This window comes from Heliangelus exortis, chromosome 17 (assembly GCF_036169615.1).
Source record: "Heliangelus exortis chromosome 17, bHelExo1.hap1, whole genome shotgun sequence".
NCBI classification, from domain to species: domain Eukaryota; kingdom Metazoa; phylum Chordata; class Aves; order Apodiformes; family Trochilidae; genus Heliangelus; species Heliangelus exortis.
This window is the reverse complement of record NC_092438.1, coordinates 9494303-9515776: the sequence shown is the minus strand read 5'-3', so window position 1 is coordinate 9515776 and position 21474 is coordinate 9494303. Positions and strand designations below refer to the sequence as shown.

Below are 21474 nucleotides of genomic sequence, written 5' to 3'. Positions count from 1 at the left end.
CAAGGTCAGCAGATTCCTTGGGCATTTGCTGCCTGCCCTAGATGCTGTAACACTGCAAGGACCTTAAGCACCCAAACCACTCTGGACTAAGCTCTACAGCATATTACTTCACACTTTTATTTTTTTTCAAGTAAGAATCCTGCAGTGGATGTCCCAGCTCTGAGTATGCAACCTCAAGAAACTCCTGCACGGGGACTGAACCAAAGACACAAACCAAACCCGTGCTGGCCATGGCCACACATGAAGGAGGAGGCAGCTCAAAAGCATGTGTTTTTTTTCTTTTTTAAACCGCATTTCCAAGTGGATTGGGAAGGCAAAGCTGGCTCACCCCCATCTAACCAGTAGGAAGGTGAATCTTAGTCTGTGAAGCATTTTTGGTTATGATGCTCCTTGGCTCTGGCTACAGAACACCCAGACACTGCCTGCACAGACACTTACTAGAGCTAGAAGGAGCTCAAAGTAAGTGTCAGAAGAACTGACAGGGAGCTAAGTGCTAGCAGAGATCAACTCTGAATAAGGAAGCCAGCTGGAGGTAACTGTCAAGGCTCAAAGAGGGGTTTAACAGGCACCTAACCAGTCCCTACCCCTTTTGTTACCCCTCAGTCTCAGGGTGCAGCTCTCCCAGCAGAGGAACACACTTGTCACCCTCCACACTCTGCAGCTGCTGCAAAAAACTTGTGTCAATAGCAGACAGTGATTACTACACATGGACCAGTAATAAGACTTTATTTGCATGGCATAAGTAGCCAATTCCAGTAGTTTCCTGTTCTTTACCAACATCCTGTTGCCACATCTACTCCTCCAGGAAACTGCAACACTGAGCAAGAGAATTTGGCATCCCACAGACCAGCTCTGATGCCAAATGGCTATCAGAGCAGTTACCAGGAACTTGCTTACAAAGAAAACAATCACATTACTCTGCTTTTCATTTATGCTTTCAGTCATTCAGTTCAAGACTGCGTGTCCCATTTTCTGGAGCAGGGGGGAAGCAAAGAAACATTATTTTGATTTGTTACCACAAGTCCAAACAGACAGTCTGCAGTGAGGATGCCCACACAGCTGGCACCAAAATAACTCAGATACGAGTTACTCGAGGTTTCAGCATTTTTATTTGTGTTTTCATAGAAGCAAAGACTCTCACCCTCCTTCCTCCCCTAAATTTATAGAAAAACACAACAGTTCCAACTGGAAGAATCCCACAGTCAGCTAAGCAGACCCGTTGTGATTTTTTAACACAAAGAAGTCACACCAGCACAACTTGTATCTACATTTAAAACTTCACAACTGAGAGGCTGCACAAGAATAAATAAGTGTGGCATGTTTTGGTTAATCTTTTCCTAACCAACACATCTGATAAACTGAACTAAACTTGGTTTAAAAGAACACTTGAGAACAGACACTGACTTCTGCACAGCATTAGCTTATATTCACAACCTGACGTACAGCACAGCTATTTTTGAACCAAATTGAGCAGTATTTTCACATAATGAGAAACTTTCCTTAAACGTTTTAATATAACCCATGACAAATTGAGCTGCTTAGCCAAAAATTACTACTTGACATAAATTCCATAATTAAACCTTTATCTCCATCTCGCTGTGCAACAAAAACCCTGTTCTTAGAGTCTTCGAAATCAAATAAGAACATGAAAAATGTAAGATGAAGCACTAAGACAGCAAATCTTTACAAGAGCTTTTAGTGAGAGTAAAACCACCATCCACAAGTTGCAGCAAAGCAAACCAAACTATGCATTTCACACACCAAAAAAAAATGTTGCAAATGGAGATGATGCAATATTTTAGGAGTAAAACTACACCGGGAGTTATCAGAGTCAAGACATACAAGCAGCATTTCAGAAACAACCAGTTCTGTAGTTGTGGTTATGTGGGCAAAGCATTTCCTTAGTATGTGTACGTAGAGCTTGCAGTTTGCTCTGAGCTGTAAGGATACTCACACTCATACACCCCATGATGGCATCAAGCTAACCACAAGAATGGAGGCTGAGTGGTTGGTGAGGTCACCACAACACTGCCCTACATTGCTTACACCTCTATTTTTCTAGATTATGTCAATTTCTTAAAAAACTTTTCATTAGTGCCTTGAGTTATTGGCCAGCAGACTGTACAATCTTCCTTAGAAAGGGAAATGAAAAGACTGCTGGATCTGGCTCTCCATTTTCTGCTTGGTTACTAAACCCCAACTGCAGAGACACCTCCAGTACCCCAACACTGAGTTGAACTTGTGTACTCACACTCCAGAAAGATGAATGCAGGCCTAAAATTTTGTGGGATCAGCACCTTGATATGTGTTCAGAATGTTGGACTATTTATTTTTGTCAAGTGTATTAAGTACCTAGGAAAAATCTCACTATAAATAAAGCAGCATGCTCTTAATAAACCTTCACACGCATGGTAAGTTTTCAATTTATAGTGGAGCTTACATACACAACTTATGAAAAAATTTGACTCCATGCTTAAGTTTCATATCACACATCCATATATTTATTTCCCTTGTATTTTCCACTCAAACAAAAAATTCCTCCATTCATTTCTTCTATTTCTTAAATGCTAAAAAATTTGTAAGTTAAAAACCTTATTTTTATGCTTACAAATCTTGTGCTGAAAATACCAATTTACACTGAAAAATAAACTTCAGGCTCCATTAATAGCACTACTACAAAAACACAAAATGGGCACAGAAGCAATAAGCAAATATCCCATGAAATATTCACAGACAAGCACCATTTTCCCATCTATTGAGCTCCCAGTTCAGAAAGCTCAAGTGCTATTATCAGGCTACACTCAATCAACATTTGCAGTTTTTAGTCAATAGGACTTTTGTACTTCAGAGTATTTGAAAACCTGACCCACAGCTGCTTAAAATTCAGGTTAGCAAGCTTAACTTTCCACTGTTTCAGTTCCTTAGGTTTGACTGGGAGATGGTGGTAGGAATCAATATATGCTTATTTCAGCTCCTGAAGTCTCTAATTTGTTATAACTTCTTTTAAAAATTGAGTCAATTCTAAGGATAAATGAAAAATTAACAATGCAGCATTAACCTGATCCTGTGAACACCTCATTATGTGATACATTTGAAAAAAATTACTATCTTCAGTACGAAAAAAATGCTCCAGCTAATAATGCTGTATCTAGTTTTAAAAATCTAGTGCATATTCTACTGAGCTTCTCTTTTTTTAAACAGAAAACCAGCCAGATATTTTACCCACAGACTGCCAGCTCCCACTAGCACATCTTAAAAATAATCAGTTTCTAGCAATCATTAATTTGATTCAAAGCCCTTATTTTTGATGCAAGTACTTCCATGAGTTCATCTTGATTTATATTTGTGATGCTTGCTGCAGTCTGGCACTCATGTTAATTAAAGAAATTATGGGGTCTTCAGCTGTACTGTGGGCCCTCCACTCTTCCACCCACTTTGTTTCTAACTGTCATTAACCTCTAGGAAATGTCCTCCTTATTGTTTAATTATACTTCATAGTTATATCATCACATCTGTGAAATATAAGCTTCCATAACAATACAGTTGTGAAATATGATACTCTTGCCCAGCAGTGAAATTCTGGTGACAGCAGATTGTATGTACACACAATGTTGAAGAAATAAGCATTAAGAAAATTTCCAGAGGCCCCTGTTGTGTTAGTTGGTAGGTACAGTCTCCAAGAAAGGTCTCAAACTGTTTCCTCCCTTCCCTACCCTCTTGATAAAAGCTTTGTCAAGATTGTTAGGAACAATTCCTCCTAAACTTAAAAGCAGGCTTGTAACAGAGAAAGCTTATCCAGAAAAGTGAAGAGAAACCTCAGAAAGAGAATCTAGGAGTGCACGATCTGTTTGGTTTTTGGTTTTGTTTGTTTGTGGGTTTTTTTGTTTGTTTGTTTTAAAATCAATAGTGTGAACTACACCTGAAATACAGACCCCTCTGCTTCCATTCTGATCTCAGGATACAAAAGCACCTCCTTGCTTGCAATACAACAGCAGCAGTGACTGTGCTGGTCCAAAAGAAACAGGACTTGGCATATTTCTGCTATCCTTTACAGGTAGGGAAAAAAAAAAAAAAGAACAGGAGAAAGGGAGACAACTAATTAAACAACTCATTCTTAGAAGCTTATCAGCAAGAGCTCCCCAGATCACAAGGGCCTCCCATCTAATAATTGAATTAAATGGTAATTAATTCCTGAAATTAAACATAATAGGTATGTGTGAATTGTCTGTTTTTCCAAGAGTGGAGAAGAAAGTGGACAAGAGAACAGTTTTAAGCCTCAACTGAGACTGCATATACACTACATTTCAACAGGATTCTTTTTCCTCCCCCTGGTCTGGGTTACAAACCCTTGACTGGCCAGCAAAAGACAAGGAATTGTTTACCTGTTCAAAGCAAGGGGGCAAATTCCTTTAGATTGATGCAAAACATTTTTCTACTCTAGAAGTCAGAAAGGGAGGAGCATCAAGTTTATTTGTGTAGCTCAAACAAGGGCCAAGCAAAGAGGATGCCTTACTGTGCAGAGGTCATAACTGTACATTAAACTCCTCCCTTTAAAGCAATGAAGAAGGAAAATTGCCATTCCAAGAATCACGAGCAAACGGAAAGGGAGAGAAATAAGCAACCAAGTCACTGTTTGAGAGAGGTTTTGTGGACAATGCTTATGATTAACCAGCTGAAGAAACAGAAGGACAGGGAGGAGTGAGCTCACACAGATAAACCCATCACCCAGGGCCAGAGGGGCTGACAACAGAAGTGCCCTGGGCTTCTGATGGTCTTGTTTTACAAAGCAAGATTAATTAAATAGACACTAAAAGACACCTCTTAGAAAATGAAACACGTTACAAACCAAAATGCCTCAGAGAGCGAGCAGCTAGGGAGTTATAACTAAATTACTAAGTACAAAATGAAGCAGCCTGCAGAGGAAATGAGTAATTAAAAAACCTTCCCCTGAGCAACAGGCTGGCAGGAGAGGGAGAACTCCAGGACCCTGGTGCTAGAAGTAAACGGTAGGAAAGCCAAGAAATGATAGATGAAAACTGATGTTTTATACAAAGAAAAGGCCTACACCATAAAACCCTAATCTCCTGCCTTCAGATCATGTTTTCACTCAGAGATGGCAGTGGACACAGTCTGTCTGGTATGACCTGAAGAGGCACAGGCAGGAATTACACCACCCACCACTACCCTGCTGCTGCCCCTGGGGTGAAGCCCTGCAGTCGTTGGACAGTGCTCAGCAACCATAGACAACGTTTTCAGAGGAAGAAACAGATTAATGTCAACCTCATTCTTCTTTCTGCAAGGGAATTTATCTCCAACACAGCTCAGACAACCACCTCCCCGCTAGCACAGAAGAAAACCTTCCTGCAGTCCTCTAACCCATCCTCAATGAAGCAAAACCACCTCCTGGGCATCTGCTCTCTGGATGTCCTGGTGAGCAACATCACCTTGGTCTGGTCCAACTCCCTTTTTTCTGCTGCCACAAAGAGACACCAGGAACAACACTCAACTTGCCAACCCTAGAATAAGCAAAGCAGTTTCCCCAACTTTTTCTCCAAGATCTTTTCCAGGGAATACAGGTCATGGGTATAGCAAGTTTTAGCCCAGTGCCTAGAAGCCCCTTCTTTGGGAAACAACTTAAAGACCATAAGTTGAACAGAGTCAGCCGGGATGCAAGCATGGAAGATGATGGATGACCATGTGGGACATGAGCGGTAAAACACCTTGGGGTGAGAAGCTCACACTTCTTCCCCAGGCATGGTTTCCCATCCTCTGTCTCAGACACAGACTACAGCAGGGCCAGGAAGATGAGGGCATCCCCTGAGATGAATTCACTACCTGGTCACAAATCACCCTTTCGGGTGAGGGTCCCTCACCCACCGTGACCAACTTCATCTGAAGGGCCCCACACTATCCTCTCAGGCTCTGTGGGTAGAGGCATCATCCCGCACCTTTTTGATCATCATCATCAGCAGCACCTCACCCTCAGGCGCTGCTTCTGGCAGACCCCGTGGGACACTGGCACCTCACTGTCCCTTCACCGCCTCCTTCCTCCTCCTCGGTCCCACCAGACCCACCTCTCCTCCCCGGGACGGAGTGGGTCCCTCTCCGCCCCTTCATGCCCTTCCTCGGATCCCTCCCCGCAGGCCGCGGCCCCTCCGTCTCCCTCCGGAGCGGGCCCAGCCCCGCAGGCCCCCGCCACCTCCCTACGGAGCCACCGCCCCCGCGCCCCCGACCCGGCCCGGCCCGCCTGGGCGGCACTCACTGCGGCGGCAGCTGTAGGGCCGGGCCGCCGCGGCGCTGGAAGGCGCCGTCGACGAAGACTCCGTTCTTGCCGAGGCAGCGCAGGTAGAAGTGCGGCTCCTGGAAGCTGAGCTGCAGGTGCCGCCGGGAGATGAAGCTGGAGTGCCCCATGTTGACGTCCACCGAACCTTGCGAGGAGTTGCGGCCTATGGTGACGGCCGGCTGCCGCATGAGGAACTCGAACTCGCGGCCCTGCAGCCGTGCCAGCACCGGGCCGGCGGAGGCGGCGGCGGGCGGCGCGGCCGGGGGCGGCGGCCCGGGAGGGGGCGCCGCGGCGGGGCTGCAGGGCGCCGAGCGCAGCGCCAGCAGAGCCCGTGCCCCGCTGCTGTCCTCCCCGACTTCGGCCATGTTCCCAGGCAGGGAGCGAGCCAGCGTGCCGGCCTCCGGGGCGGAGCCGGCGGGGCGGAGGGAAGCGGGGCGGAGCGGGAGCCGAACCCGCGCCGCCGCCACCACCACCAGCACCGCCGCCGCCTTCCCCTGCCTCCCCGGCAGCAGCGCCGGAGTCCGGGGCCGCCCCGCCGCGATTTATGGCGTGGGGCGGGGGCTGGCGGCTCCGGGCTCGGCGGGAGCGCGGCGCCGCCTGCAGGCACGGGCGGGCGGGCAGCGCTGGGCCCTGGGCCCGGACCTCGGGCAGGTGCTGAGGAGCCGGAGCCCTCGGGGGGGGCTCCCGCCGCACATCCCCCCCCCGAACCCCGGCAGGGAAATCGCTTTCTGCCGTCTCCGTCAGGTGAATCGCGAAAGTGCCGCCCGCGCCCACCCCAAAACCGTCCCCGCTTTGGGGCAGGAAAGTTTTTCATCATCAGGGAGTGTGTGTAGGTTGTTTAGAGTGCATTCAATTAGTTTAATTCTTTAATTAATAATGTCATTCTTCAAGTGACTTTATATATATACTTTACATGAGTTATTTTCTGAATTGTAACTGTCACGTTCTCTGCAACAGCATCCTGTGTCTGGGCCATACGTACTCTGTACTGGTTAGATTATTTATACCTATTTATACTGGTACCACTGATATTTTGCAGAATCCCCAGTTGCTAAGTAATAAGGAAATAAAATTAATTTGAGATTTTGGGGAGAAGGAGCAGCTGTAATTTACGCATTGGTTCAGCTCAGGCGGGGAACGCAGCAGCGCGTTGCGAGGCCTCTCAAAACCTTAGCGGAGAAGGGGGGAGAAAAAATCCTACAACCAGTCAAAAGTGCAGAGCAAATTCCAGCTACGAAAGCTGTAATTAAACGAGCTGGAATTGCTCCAGGAGTGCAAGGTTAACGTCCCTGTGCCTGGAACATCTTCCCGGAGATGTTTAATGACTGCTGAGCAGTTGAGACCTGCATTAGACATCTCATCTGAGACATCCTCAGTCAGCGTGCTCTTTGCCACCAAAGAGCACAAAATGAGAGGAAGAAAGGAAAAAGAAAGGAAAGTACCAACTAAGGAAACACTGATAACCACTGCCCACGCAGTGAGTGTGGCTGCTCTTCAGCCAGACTCAGCTGAGACACAGCACAAGGTTGCAGTCCCCAGGGCATGAGAGGGATGAAAGGCATTCCCAAAGGGAATATGGGGAGAAGGGAGATTGGTCACAAGAAGTGTCCATCCCGGAGGCCTGGAATTAAATCACAGCTGAAATAGTGAGAAACAAATAAGCAGGGGCATGGCACACTGCCGGGGTGTACCCAGGGCTCTGGTGGGGAGCTGCTCTGCTGGTACCCATCTGTCTCTCCTGCACCAAATTGCTCAGCATCAGAAAAAAGCCAGAAAATAAAATGTGGCCATCTGATAGGTGAGAGCCAGTGTCACACACTGTCCCATGGAAGAACTGGCTCATGCCTTTTGCACCTTCAAACCAAGATGAGAGTGGGACCCAAGCTGGTAGGCAGGCGTGTGGGAGCAAGGGAGGTGAAAAAAAAAAACAACAAACCAGCTCCAGAGAGATTTTAGTTCATGCCTAATGTTTTACTAAAACCCCAAATCTTACCACGTGACCAGAAGGACCTCAAAAGGAGCAGAAATAGGGTGAGGCTGTTACCAGATGTTTCCATGGCTGCATGGGAAAAGGCACTGGGGGCAGGCTGGCTGGCAGGCAGGAACCAGCCCTGCATGAGCAGGAGTGGGGCGGTGGTTCTGAACACAGGAGCTGCAAGCAGCCCTGTGGACCTGTCTGATGTGGGGCCAAGAGTTGTGTTGCTTGCCAGGGCTGTGCCCCATTACCTCTCCCATCCTGAATACAGGCTATGGATTTCTGCAGCTCCAGTCAGCAAAAAAGCCCGGGGCTGGCACGTGAGCCCAGCTGTGAAGATCCTCATCCTGCTTCAGAGGCTTCCCGAGCACCCAGGGCAGAGCTGGCACAGCCTCACTGCTGCAGGACTGCAGAGCTGGGGATGCCAGCGGGCACATCCAAACGTGTCAGGGTCACTCTGCAGCCACGGAGACACTCCTGCCACACCAGCCCCTGAGAGGCTTTTCCTAACGAGCCTTTTCCTTTCTGCCTGAAAATTTCTTCCAAGCAGAATTTACTGCTTAAGCCAGCACCACTGCTGAGATAAATCCCAGCCTCATGCAAAATGTGCTCAAGCAGTGCACAGAAACAGGATTCTGCCGAGCTGCTGGGTGGGCTGTGCTTAGCAGCCCATCCACCTGCAGCATCCCTTCCCTAAGCTGCTTGTGCTGGGAGGAACAGAGCTCTGCTCAGCATCCATTCCCTAAGCTGCTTGTGCTGTGAGAAACAGAGCTCTGCTCAGCAGCCTCCAACGCTCTGCTTGGCTCTAATCCACCCCACAACAGCATCAAACCAAGAGCCCTTCAGACAAGGAAACGCTTTGCGCTCCTCCAGTCAACTAATCCTGCTTAAAGTCAAGCTGGCTGCCACAGTGTAAATGCCTGATGTAAATGCACTCAAAATTGTTTGGATTAAATTAATCTCATCCCGTATGGCTGGATTGACTTTAAAGCGGTTCGTTTTCCTCAGCAGGGTTTTAGATGAGTATGTCTGCAGGTGTAGCCAAACTCCCTGACTCTACAAGTTGCCTACCAAAATGTTCAGCTGGCCCGGAGCTGCACGGTCCTTGTGCCACCCCTGAGATGTGCCCAGGCACTGGGACAATGCTTGGATGTGGGAACAGCACCTTGGCCATCCAGATCAGCCAGCTCTGGGCTCTCTCCCACCAGGATCATGCTGGTATGGTGCTGAGACCCTGTACAAGCACAACTGCCTCTGTACATGCCAAAATAAGTCCACAATGACACCTTGAGCCATTTTGAGATGCTGGTCAGGAGCTTCACAGTCCTTGTGCCACCCCTGAGATGTGCCCAGGCACTGGGACAATGCTTGGATGTGGGAACAGCACCTTGGCCATCCAGATCAGCCAGCTCTGGGCTCTCTCCCACCAGGCTCATGCTTGGGCACTTGCATGGTGTGGTGCTGAGACCCTGTACAAGCACGACTGCTTCTGCACATGCCAAAATAATTCCACAGAGCCATTTTGAGATGCTGCCCTGCTCCCCCTCGTGTGTGCACTAAGGCCATCTGAACCTGCAAGAGAAATGAAACATTCGAACAAAGCAGCTGGGAAGGGGACAAAGAGAGCAGAAAGGAGCTGGAATATAGTCAGCATTACTCAGGGAGCAGTGCAAGACCCGACTGTCCTTTGTCAAATATTTGTCTGGCTGTGTGTCATTGCTGACTGTCTCAGTGCAGTGATGTACAGCAGGGATCTGGTTTGTGCTATCAGCTGTGGGCAAATGAATGTAATGGGTTGTTATGGTCACCCAGATACCACTGCATTGGGCAAACACAAACCTGGCAAAAACAGTGATAAAAGGTAACATTTCTGCATTTATCTGCTGGCTGCATCTGCTTAAAAACACTCCGTTTCTCTAAGTGAAGTGCTTCATTTCTACAGCACTTCACATAGCTGGTGCTCACCTGAATCCATATTTATCAAGCCCCAATTCAGCAGAGAAGCTGCCTGGCTTCAGCACTGCAGGAAATCTCTTCTACCCCCAGACCAAAGCATAATTGAAAAGCAGCTTGGACAGCCAGGCACGATGTGAGCTGCACGCTGGGCAGGAGCTGCTTGATGTATTTACCCAGCAGCCAGACAACACATTGATGCTCAGAGTGAAAGCTACCCTAATGTGCACAGCCCTGACCCCGGGAAGGAGGAGGAGAAGAGTGAAGGAAAGCAATTACTCCAAGGAAAACAGACCCTGCTGTCTCCATGCTAGCCCAGCCCAGCATTCCTCCTGAGCACAGTGCCAATCTGATGGGGTTAAGGGTGACAGGGCTTCTGCTGATGTGAATTGTGCATCATTAGCAAGCAAGCAGGGACTTCAGGACGTGCATCACACAAACATTTAGATAAAATACAGAAAAACGGGGCAGTGTTCACTTTGATTCCTGCCCAGCAACCCTTCTCCCTTTCCCTTCCCTCAGCCATCAAGGAGGTTTTAAACACTGTTGTGATTTTTGTCCAAACTGATTTGAAGCAATGAAGGTGATGGGCAATGTGCTCTGTACCAGTGGAGCCACTTCCCCCAACCTACCTGTGCTCAGGAGCAGCCTCCCTTCTTTCTCCAGTTGAGTGGCTTTTAATTCTGCTTTCTGTCTCATGAAATCACAGTGCTGTGACACAGGAGCAAAGAAGGGTATGGACTTATAAGTGTCAGGCAGGATTTCTTCCTAACCAAGCAGCTGCAAGAAGTTAAATAAAATTCATTGTACTGAAACATGCTGGGGAGCACGATAGTATCTGGCACACACCTGCACACTCACGGTGTTTCAGCCAGTTTCCTATGGGATTTCTACCTGTTTTCTCAATTCTGTTGCATGATCTGTGCTTTTAACCCTGATCCTTATGTCTCTCCAGTGACATCCCTCAGCCTGACCTGGGGCAGTGTGTGTAAATCTGCAGAGCCTGCATCCACCAGGGTCTCTGACCATGAGGGCACCTATGATGCTCACAGCAGCCTTAGGGATGAGACCTGCTGCCAAGGGTCTGGAGAGCCCAGCAGACCCCTAATCCTACCTGGTTCACCCATAAATACCCTTCCTCAATCAGAGCAACTTTACAACAATCTTCATAAGACCTCTGCTCCAGGTTTGAATGCACACGGCCTGATAAGAAAGGCTTTGCTTGTGGAGGAGGTGCTGCTATATTGATGGCAAAATTCTTTCTTTCCCTGCAGAGTTTTTAATCAGCAGAAGGTTGGGGAAAACAATAGCAGTGAGTCAGAAATATGGTGGGAGCACACAAGGTCCTGAAAGCTTACAGAAGATGCAAACCCACCATTTTTTTTCTGAGTGCCAATAGGCTGCTGAGCTGAAGGCAGAAGCATCAGAGAAAGGAAAAAGCACTCAGTGGGACCTACCACAAGGAAGGAATCCATCAAACCCTGCTTGGTCAGGGCTGTCTTCTGCAAGGTGCTGTGTGCTTCATTCTGGGTGCTGAGCAGCAGCCTTGGTGCCTGGCAAGATGGGGCTAAACAAAATGCTGGATCTGTTAGCAGCACAGCCTGGAAAGCTGCTTCTTTCTATAGTAATGAATCTTTTCATTTCTAAATCAGCTGTGATCCTGTTTACTGTAAACTCCAGTACACTGGAAATGTTTCTGTCACAGTTTATTTAGGTTTCACAGGGATTTTTTTTTTTTTTTCCAATTCACACTTAACAAGAATATATTTTCACAGCAAGTTCTCAGAAATACAATAAAGATCTAGGAACATCTGATGCCCAGACTCTGCCTTTCCATAAGATATTATATGATCAACTCATTCCCCATGCAGAAATGCTGTCACTTTTCTAGAATCCATGCCAGTGACTGTCTGATGGATGACAGCCCATTTTGGAAAGCCTTGAACAAGACCATTTGTTGTCGAGATAATTTTACAAAAGCAATACCATTTCATGGGTTGCAGTTAAAATAATTCATAAAATTTACACCCATGTGTGTGCTTCGAGCTGTAAACCTGCTCAGAGAATTTTCTTTCAATTTGGCTTGAAATGTAGACCCCTGTGAAATACAGAACACAATCCAGGTCTGAATTATTTCCTTTAGTCATTGTCGAATGATCTCATTTTCTCACTTTCCGTCGATGCAAACAGAGAAAAAGAAAACAAAGCCATATACTTTTCAACAGCTAAAAACAACTGAAGCAGTAAGTATAAAATCTGGTATCAGACACAAAGCATTTCAGCCCAAAAAGGAGGATGGGTTTGGGCTTTTATGAGCGAGTGTAGCACATCCTGCCTGTTGCTGCTGAAAACAAGCTCTGTGTGGTGTCTGGAGGGTTTGAAGCAGCTCATCTTAAATAGCTTGCTTTATAACCTGCCTGAGAAGCCAGAGGAGCCAGTAAAGCTACAAAATTTCCCCTGTGTGATCACAGAACACTTAAACAAAAAACACAGCACCTGGATGTTTACTGTCCCAAACCTTACATCCTGATTCACACCTGGGAGGATGTACCTATCATGATGTGCAGCTGGCAGAACGTGCTGCCAAACCCACAGTGGTCACACCTGATCCCAACATCCTTCCTCTATTTTCACAGGCAGAAACCACTCAGGGAAGGTCAGGACAATCTAGAATTGGATCCATAACCCACGGCAGGTTATGTGTGTAAACAGCCTCCTTGCTACATCACCAGCAGCCTGGGCTCTGTGGTACTCTCACTGGGCATGGCTGCATTCAGGTGCTTATTGCCCCTCCAGAAATTAATAACTTTTCTCCTTTAATGAACTATCACCTCTCAATCTGCTGGGTACCAACAGCTTTCTTTCCAAATGGGAAAAAAACCAAACGCTGGGCCAAGCCACGTGTGGAAAAAGGGAACAGGAAAAGGTCTGGATTCAACTTTTCCCAACCTTCTCGGGTCTCCTGGCTCAGAGGGATGAATGTACACACTGGGCAGCTGGGTTAGACTTAGAGGATGTGCTAAGATGGTCTTTAGGTGGCTTTGGGTTTTCTCAGATAAGGGACAAAGGACTGAATGAAGGCAGAGGTGAAGAGTTGGGGTAAGAACCCTGACACCAACCGAGGTGCCCAGGGACCAAGGTGGCAACCTCCCTGGATTTCAGCTGCTGTGTATCATTCCAGTAGAGGAAATCTGAGGTTTCTGTGGCCTATCCTTAGGTTTAGCTGCCTACAGATTATCCTTGAAGTAGGGATTAGTAAAGGCACTTGTAAACCATAGTTGCAGTGGGTCCTGAGCATCCTTTGGGATCACTGCATCCCAGCAGATGCTGGGGAGGGGACTGTCCATGTCCTGCTGTTCCATAAACACCTCTAAAGCACTGAGCAAACCTGGCTTTTGATTATATTTCCAGCATTAACACTGGTTCTGAGTAAAATCCTGAATTAAGGGTGAAACTCTCTCCTTTTCCCATTCTGTGCTCCCCTTTCCATTAGTTGTGTTAGTGAGAGAAGGGCATTTGCTGGAAGTGCTGGAAAACCCTGGATGTACAATTATCCTGCCTCACTTAAGGGCACACTGTCAACTTTAGGAAAACATCTGCTCTAAACAGTTTTACTTACATTACTGTTGATACTGAATAGTATTCAAAGTGAAAGGGTTTAAAAAATCCAATTTACTTGTCCTTCAGCATGGCCAGTGAGAAGAAAATCAATGAAATGGGTCTCTCATTTGTTTAGAGTAATTCTCACTTACCAGTTGTCTCATGCTAATGTTCTTGCTTCACGGGCAGGAGGGGATGTGTTTACCTGCTCAGAGAAAAATCTCTGCACTCTGGAAACTGAAAAAAAAATTAAAATCACTCCAAAACCAGGCAGAAAGAAATAAAAAAGCATGAAAACACGTCTATTATTTTTTTTTTTTAAAAACACGTTTTCCAAAAATGAAACAGTTTAACTGAAGCTCATTCTTCATCAACAAACTAATAATCATAATGTAGGAGTTTCTTTTCTGTCTCATTCAGCCAGAAGTTGCTTTCCTTCATCATTCCTTTCCATTAGAGGTTTGCTTGGAAACCTGGCTGCTAGCAGCTGGTTCCTTTTGGCTGTGCACACTCACAGATACCTGGTTGTGTTGCTACACCTGGTTGATAGCACAGAGACCCCCCCTGGCAGCACATTGGGGCATGATATGAATCCTTATTGCTAAATGCCCCTCATCATAATTGGAGATTTTATTATTTTTTCTCCCCCCCTGTCTATTTGCTGTAATAAATTGGAGTGATGCTATCTCAGGCTTCCTCCCTGCTTCTCCTGGAGCTTCGAGCTAAAATTCAGCATTAGCAAAATGTGCCTATGGAATAAGACCTCATAAAATATTGTTAGGATTGCTAGGCAACCCGGAGGCTTACTGGGAGCTGAAAGGAGCCTAAGTGGGTGTAACGAACCTGTGCTGGAGTCTCAGATGAAAAAGAGAGGGTATTATTTGTGTGTCCATGCTAGCAACGTTTTGCCTCTGGTTTTCTTTTGGAAAAAGGTGGAAATGCACCACTTCCACATGCACAAAGGTAGAGATCAGGGTAGCTGTTTGTCTGGAGGCCTCTAACCTCAGCTTAATCAGCCAGATGAGAAATACACCTAAATCCACCTATCCAGGGTTTTTCAGTAGCAATAAAAGTAAAATGAAGTTTTTACAGTGATGAAAATACACAGATGCCAGCTGCTTGCATCTCCCAGGGGTTTCTTTCACAAGAAAGAAGGGCCCTGCTCAAAAAGAACTTTTATGTGGCCACCAAGGCATCATCTCAACCCCTTCTGCACACTGAGTGGCACTTCAGGCAAAGCAGCTCTGGAAGGAAAGGAAAGAAACAAAACCCATACAATTTATTAGCAGGGTTGAACACAATTGGCTCTTTACAGATGCGTGCCCAAGAATAAAAAGAAAATTGGACTGGATTCACAAGGCAAATGGGAGGAATTACTGTGGGTGTAGACACGGGTGGGGGTTACTGCTAAAGATGCTGAAGTGTGTTTCTGGTTCAGCTCTTTGTGCCTTCAGCTCCAGAGCAGGAGATGCTTTGTTCTTCCATGAACATCCCATCCCATCCCTCCAGGAACACCTTGGCTTGCCCAAAGGGCTTTAGCTGAGTGAGTTCCAGCCCTTCCCTGATTCCCCTCCCCAGCCAAGCCCCCACTCTGTGCATTTTCCTTAGTGGAAAACCTGAAAAGAATCCCCAAGCTTTGGCAGCAAACAGCACCCAGAAGCTGAAGCTCCCCTTGGGACTCCAGGGTTTGCTCTGGTCATCCATGCAAGTCCTGTGGGAGGTGGATGTGGCTCCATGGAGGAAATCTGCCCTTCCAGCCAAGCTGAGTGTGCAATTTGTTTTCCAGAGCTTAATTTAGCACATAATTTGCTGTTAAAAAGAGGCAGTGGCTGAGCTGAGGAACTCATCCATCCACAGAGAGCCCGTCCAGCTCCACTGTGCAAAGGGCTCTGCTCAACCAAACCCTTTCCAGTGGTCACAAGAGGCTCCCTCTCAGTCTCCAGCACCTTTGGGGGGGTTGAAATCCCTTCTTCAGACACCAGCATCCTGACCCAGGGCTTGATCTGCTCTGTGCTCAGACTGGGAGTAGTTACTCATCTCATCAGTGCAAACAGGAGTCACTAAAAATTAATGGTGCAAGCAGGAGCTGCTGATTTTGGCCCATGCTTTGTCAATGGAATAATTTCCCAGGTGTCCACTGCTCCTAGGTATTCCCATGCAATACACAAAGGGGCTAAAATAAGCTAGAAATGTTCCCCAAAGCATTAACATTTATTACCATGGGGCTGTTGTTGGGATTGGGCATCCCACAGGACCTTCCTGTTGGAAATTGCTCTTTTATTTCTGTCCCTTTCGAGCTAGATTTAGATCAGGGAAGCTGCCTGTGATGGATTTATCCATTTCTAGTGGTGAACTGGTTGATTTTTCTGCTCAGGCCAAAGCACTCCACACTGCTGAGCAGTTCCTCTGCCCCTCCTGCCAAAAGATGCTTGGGGGGTCCCAAGGAGCATCTCCATTTCCTTCCTCAAATTCAGAGGGCAATTTGGAAGCTCAAAGCTGGGCTTTCTCCTGGTTTTCTCAGCAAAGCTCTCTCTCTAGACTGCACCAGATATGAGCTGGTCCTCAGCATTATTTCAGCAGTTATTTTAATAAAAAATGTGGCAGCTGGCAGTATAAGACGGATGGGAGCCAGGCACCTTAACAAATGATAATTACAGACTTGGAGCAGTGCTAAGAGTTAACAAAGGGACATTTAATCCATTTCTCAGCTGCTATTTTAGGATCCTTTTAACTTTCCAAATTAAAAAAAAAAAAAAAAGAGTGGAGGGATAAAAAAAAAAAATTAAAATCTCCATCATAGCATCATAGTGCAATGTCTAAAACTTGTTCACAGCCCAAAGGTGAATTTTTGTGTGTGTGAAGAGTTTGAAGAATATCCATTCAGCTGTTTCAGAGGTTTCAGAGCATGAAAGCAACATCTGCTTTGAAAATCAAAAATAAAAGAAATTCCCTTTGCTCATCAGAGTCAAAATGGGTTTTGGTTTCATGCCTCTGATTTTGTAAAACCTGAGCTGTTCCCTGGAGAAAACTGCCCATTCCTACATTATTGGAGAGGGGGTGAAATTCTCTTGCAAACCCCTCAAAATTAAGGATGCTGCCCAGACAGGAGGATGGGTAGAACTCACCCTCCAAGCTCCTCCACTCCCATCCAGTCCAACACAACATGGCCCTTAACTGCAAATTTAATTTATAGCACTCAGGTTTCTCGCAGGCTGCTGCCTCAGTTCGGTGTTTTTTGCGGTTTTCTTTTATGGCTTCTGGTTTGGTTTTTTTTCACTGAGCCCTTTGCTGTGCCCAGCTCTGTGCTATAGGTGGCACTGCAGGATGGAAATTCCAGATCCCTTCCCTCTTTTAGGAACAGCTCTGGGCTGCGATGGCTCCTGCAGCTTCTCCCGTGTCAGCTCCCTGCTTTCTGCAGACCTGCCTGCAAATCTCAGTCCATTTTTTAGCACAAACGTAACCCCCCAGCATTTAAAGTGGGCAAAAGGGACGAGGAAGGTCTCAGCAAAATAATTGCTTGTGAAAAAAAAAAAACAAACCAAACCAAAAAACATCCAGATGCTCAAAATCCACTGGCAAATTCAGTCATGACTCTGCAACACAGGAGTATTTTGCATTTCAAAGGGACCAGGCAGCTGATTTCTCGGTACCTTTCTCAGTTTAAGATCAGATCTGTGGAAAGGCTCTGCTCATGCTGGAGTTCTGCTGCTGTAAATCAAAGTGGGCACCTTCTCACTCTCCCATCAGTATCTGTAAGGACACCAAAATCTACCCAAGTGTAACCATTTGCAGCAAATTTTGCCCATTTGGTTCCCCTTTTGTAGAGTTGCCTGGAGTAGAGACCAAAAGTAAGAAGAGAGAGAAAATCCAGCTCAGTTCTGCAACAGGGGGTGCCATGCTGGCAGGGGTAGGGATGCTACTGAGGAATATCATAAACAATTACAGCAAGATGCTTTTGAAAAATCCCTCTAGGTACCCAGCTGCATCTGTCGATGCTTAAACACCTTCAGAAATCTGGCCACCAGCCCACTGCTCAAGATGCTGAAAAAAAAACCAAACCCCAAGCAATCAGGAGAGAGTAAAAGGCATAAGAAAGACAAACGCCTTTTGTCATTGGCAGGATGAAAGGAAAAACCCAACTTTTTTGACTCTCAGGGTGGAGAAATCCGCAAATAATAAATGTTACAGGAGCTTTCCTATTCTTCCTTTAGAAATTAGAGCAGGATAGGGAGTAGGTACCTGCAGACTTTTATGTTTCACCTTCAAAGAAGGGTCCAAGGAAGGGTTCCCCTCCACTGCTCTGTCCCAGGCTGGGACGGATGAGCCAGCGTAGCCCTCTCTGACAAGGAGAGATGCAGCACTTTTATCTTACAGGATTTTAATGTGATCCTACACATCAAGAGGATTCAAATGACAAGAATGAATGGCAGTAGCCAACCTCATGGCTTGATACTCTGATGAAATGATGCCCTGGCACATCCATCACACAGCCTGCTGTCAAGAGAACTCCCAAATCTGGAAGATAAAGTGTGTTTCTCTTTACAGTGTTAAAAAAAAAAAAAAAAAAAAAAGAAGAGCAGAGAGGGGGAGAGAAAAAGCATCTGTCCTTAAATGTAACTACTACATAAATGTGACTTTGAGATAAGACACAGGCAGATACAGAGGATCTGTGGTGCAGCTTCACACAGGGAGGGCACTAGAGCACTTGGCTCTGTGGGAAGGCACAGGCACGGGGTGAAGCTTGCACTGGGTGTGAGCACAGCCCTGGGATTCTGCAGAACACAGCAGGAGAGCCAAGCCAAAAGAGGGAAGGAAGATTCATTACTTTCCAGCAGCGGATGCAGACTTCTGGTGCCAGTCCTTCTGCCTTCCACCTTGGAGAAGCAGATGCAGATGTGAAGGAGAGGGAGCAAGGTGTGAGCCTGAGCACACACAGAAGCACCACAGATATTTGGGAGGAGATTTGCTAAGCACAGGGCCAGGGAGACGTGGGGATGCAGATGCTGATGTTGCCCAGGCAACACTCACTTTTGCAAGGTGCCCCTTTGTCTCTCCTGATTTTTAAGTACGGTGCCTCGCTCCAAGATGCAGATTCTCCAAGCTATAAATAAGACATCTTAGCTCCTAATGCTCTTTCCCAGTGTGCAGCTTCAGCAGCAGTGCCTGTGGCTTGGTAATGGAGAAATTGAAGAGCAGCTCCACAGTTGTGTCCTGCACAGGGTGGGAGAAGAATCTTTGAACAGTTGAGGTAAGAGCTGATGCCTGCAGCAGTGGGTGCAGGACACCCTGAGCTGCACTGCCTGCCCTGCAGAGCAAAGGCACCAACTGAGAGCAGGATTTAGGGTATGAAGGAGCCTTTACAAAAAGATTTAAGTTTATCCTGCATGAAGTTCTTATTCCAGCTCTCAGAGCCCTTACTAAAACTGCAGACCATGTTGATGCTGTTGCTCCTCAGGGCTTTGTACCAAGAGCATAAGGTTTAATGCTGCACTTTCCAGCATTTGTGTGGCACAACCAGTGTTTGCCCCCTTCCTGATGGCTCAAAATCCACAGTTGATGCCTCCCAGGAAGCACTGGGGACAGTCAGTGTTTTCCCACCGTGTCTCATTTCCCAGGATGTAGCACCATAGTTCCCACTAATAATGAGACCCTGATCCCATTATTACACAGCAAAATCACCAAGTGCTGGTAAGAGGAAAACAAAACCCAGTGGAGTGGTAAACTTGAAATGAGGTGGAAGTAATATCTGCTGTGTATGGGAGGCCCAGATTTGCTAATTGGACATTGCTGAGGTCAGTAAAGTGCAATGAGGGAAGGAACACATCGGGAGTGGGATGAAATTGCCCTTCCTGATGAAGGGGCAGGCAGGCCATACACAGGATAAATTGCTTCTCTGCACTTCCCAGACAGGAAACAAGACTAAAAGCAGCAAGAGAGGAACTGCAGCAAGCAAAGAAGATCTTCTCCCAGCACGGGCGTGGCACAGGAAGAAGCAGGGCAGTCCCAGAGATGTATTTACACTGGAAGGAGTGGGGCAGGAGGAATGCAGAGCAAAGTCCCAAGCTGAGCTCCCTCCTGTCACACCCCGAAATGTCAACTTCACCCCAGGCCAGGCAGCTGCCACGGTCTCTACCAGTCCAACAGCCCCTGCAGGTAACAGGACCTGCCCTGAGCATGGGGCAGAACAAGCACCGACTCATTTTGGTTATTAGGTAGCTTTTGGTTGCCCTATTTTGCTGCCTTCCCTTTGACGCAAGGAGTCTGTGGGGAATAGAGTGCAGTGGGAGATTGCTGACGTGGGTTCTAACCCATTAGTTTCCTTTATTGGCTGTTGCCTCAATATATATATATATATATAAAAAAAAATTAAAAAAAAAAAAGAAAAAAAAAAGAAGAAAATCAAAGAAAAGTAGTTCAAGGTGTGAAGAATTCATTTGGCAGGAAAATATATAAAATGTTATTGGCTCTGTCCCCCTTGGCTCCAACCTCAATCATCTCACCATGCTGTGCATTTATCCTTCTATTATTACACATAATGACAGGGAAATTTTAGCTAGTCCTATGCAATAAGCCAGCCTGCTCCTCTCCCCTCCCCAACAAAAACCATCCAGGACTGAGCTCACATTGCTTGGCATCCGATTTCAGCCTAGCAGGGTGTTTCAATACCAATAAACATCTTGTTTTCATGCAAAGAGCTGTTTCAGCTACATTCCTTCCCATCTTTTGTGAGCATCCAAGGCTCCGTGTAAAACTTTTTATTGATCACATAAATAGCAGCACTGCTTCCCTACAGGCCCTGACTTCACAAAGTGTTTTGATATCTGGAGAATGAAAGATTTAGTATAAAACAAATTCCTTCTGCTTTCCAGGACTGTGAACTCGGGGCCTTCTGGTTTCCCCTCTCCTTGGTAGAGTGTGGTCTGGGGAGGGGAGCAGGGAGATGAATTTTTGGCTCATTCTGGAGCTGTTTAAGGTGGTTTATACCGGGGAAGGCAGCTCCTCTGCAACAAAGGTAGAAGCAAAGGCGCTGTGCAAAGAGCCGAGAGGCAAACATTAAAGATTTAATTGGTCTGAAAACTTCCTGAAATATTAAGGAGAGACCTAAACCACACAACTTGGAGCAGGAAGGCTTCCAGGCTGATGAAAACCAGCAACAGTACAGTGGGCAATCATTTGCACCACTGTCCTGCTAAGGAATTCTCCAGGGCTGGGATGCTCTGGCCCTCCCAGCAAAAAGCAACTCCCTTCATCCATGGAAAAGCTGCCCTGAGCTACCACATCCCAGGAGCAGAGACCAAGACACCTTCCTGCAGCTTCCTTTCTCCAAGGCATTGCTGAGACAGGACCACTGTGAAATCCCTGGCCTGAAACCCAGCCCAGATCCTTCCTGTCTGTCAGGGGAAGGATCACCATCACCTTTTGTGCAAATGAGAGAGAGAAAACACAAACCCTCTCCAGCTGCAGCCCTGCAGAGCTCACCAGGAAGATCAATGGGAGCTCCCAGGGAGCCTCATCAGTCCTTGTTCAGGAATCGGGAATCCCAGTCGAAACCTGCCCTGGCTCACAGCAATGTGCTGCCACAAATTCGGCCTCATTTGGATAACAAAGGGCAGATCCTGTTCCCCGTTCTGCTGTAAAACCTTTCTGACTGTGTGTTTATCAC

At 46.7% G+C, this 21474-nt stretch overlaps 1 protein-coding gene and 1 long non-coding RNA gene across 2 annotated transcripts in view; one reads left to right on the top strand and one right to left on the bottom strand.

Moving 5' to 3' along the window:
* FOXK1 (forkhead box K1) overlaps window positions 1–6937 on the bottom strand; it is a 56520-nt gene extending 49583 nt beyond the window's left edge. The window contains exon 1 of the mRNA XM_071761407.1: window positions 6263–6937. Within this exon, the coding sequence (XP_071617508.1) occupies window positions 6263–6648 (386 nt within the window). The 5' untranslated portion in view covers window positions 6649–6937. The remainder of the gene's footprint in view (window positions 1–6262) is intronic.
* An 11602-nt stretch (window positions 6938–18539) lies between these two features.
* On the top strand, window positions 18540–20503 carry LOC139804004 (uncharacterized). The gene is made up of 3 exons (XR_011729244.1): window positions 18540–18848; window positions 18953–19059; window positions 19718–20503. It is a non-coding gene; the product is annotated as an uncharacterized lncRNA (long non-coding RNA).
* The last annotated feature ends 971 nt before the right edge of the window (window positions 20504–21474 follow it).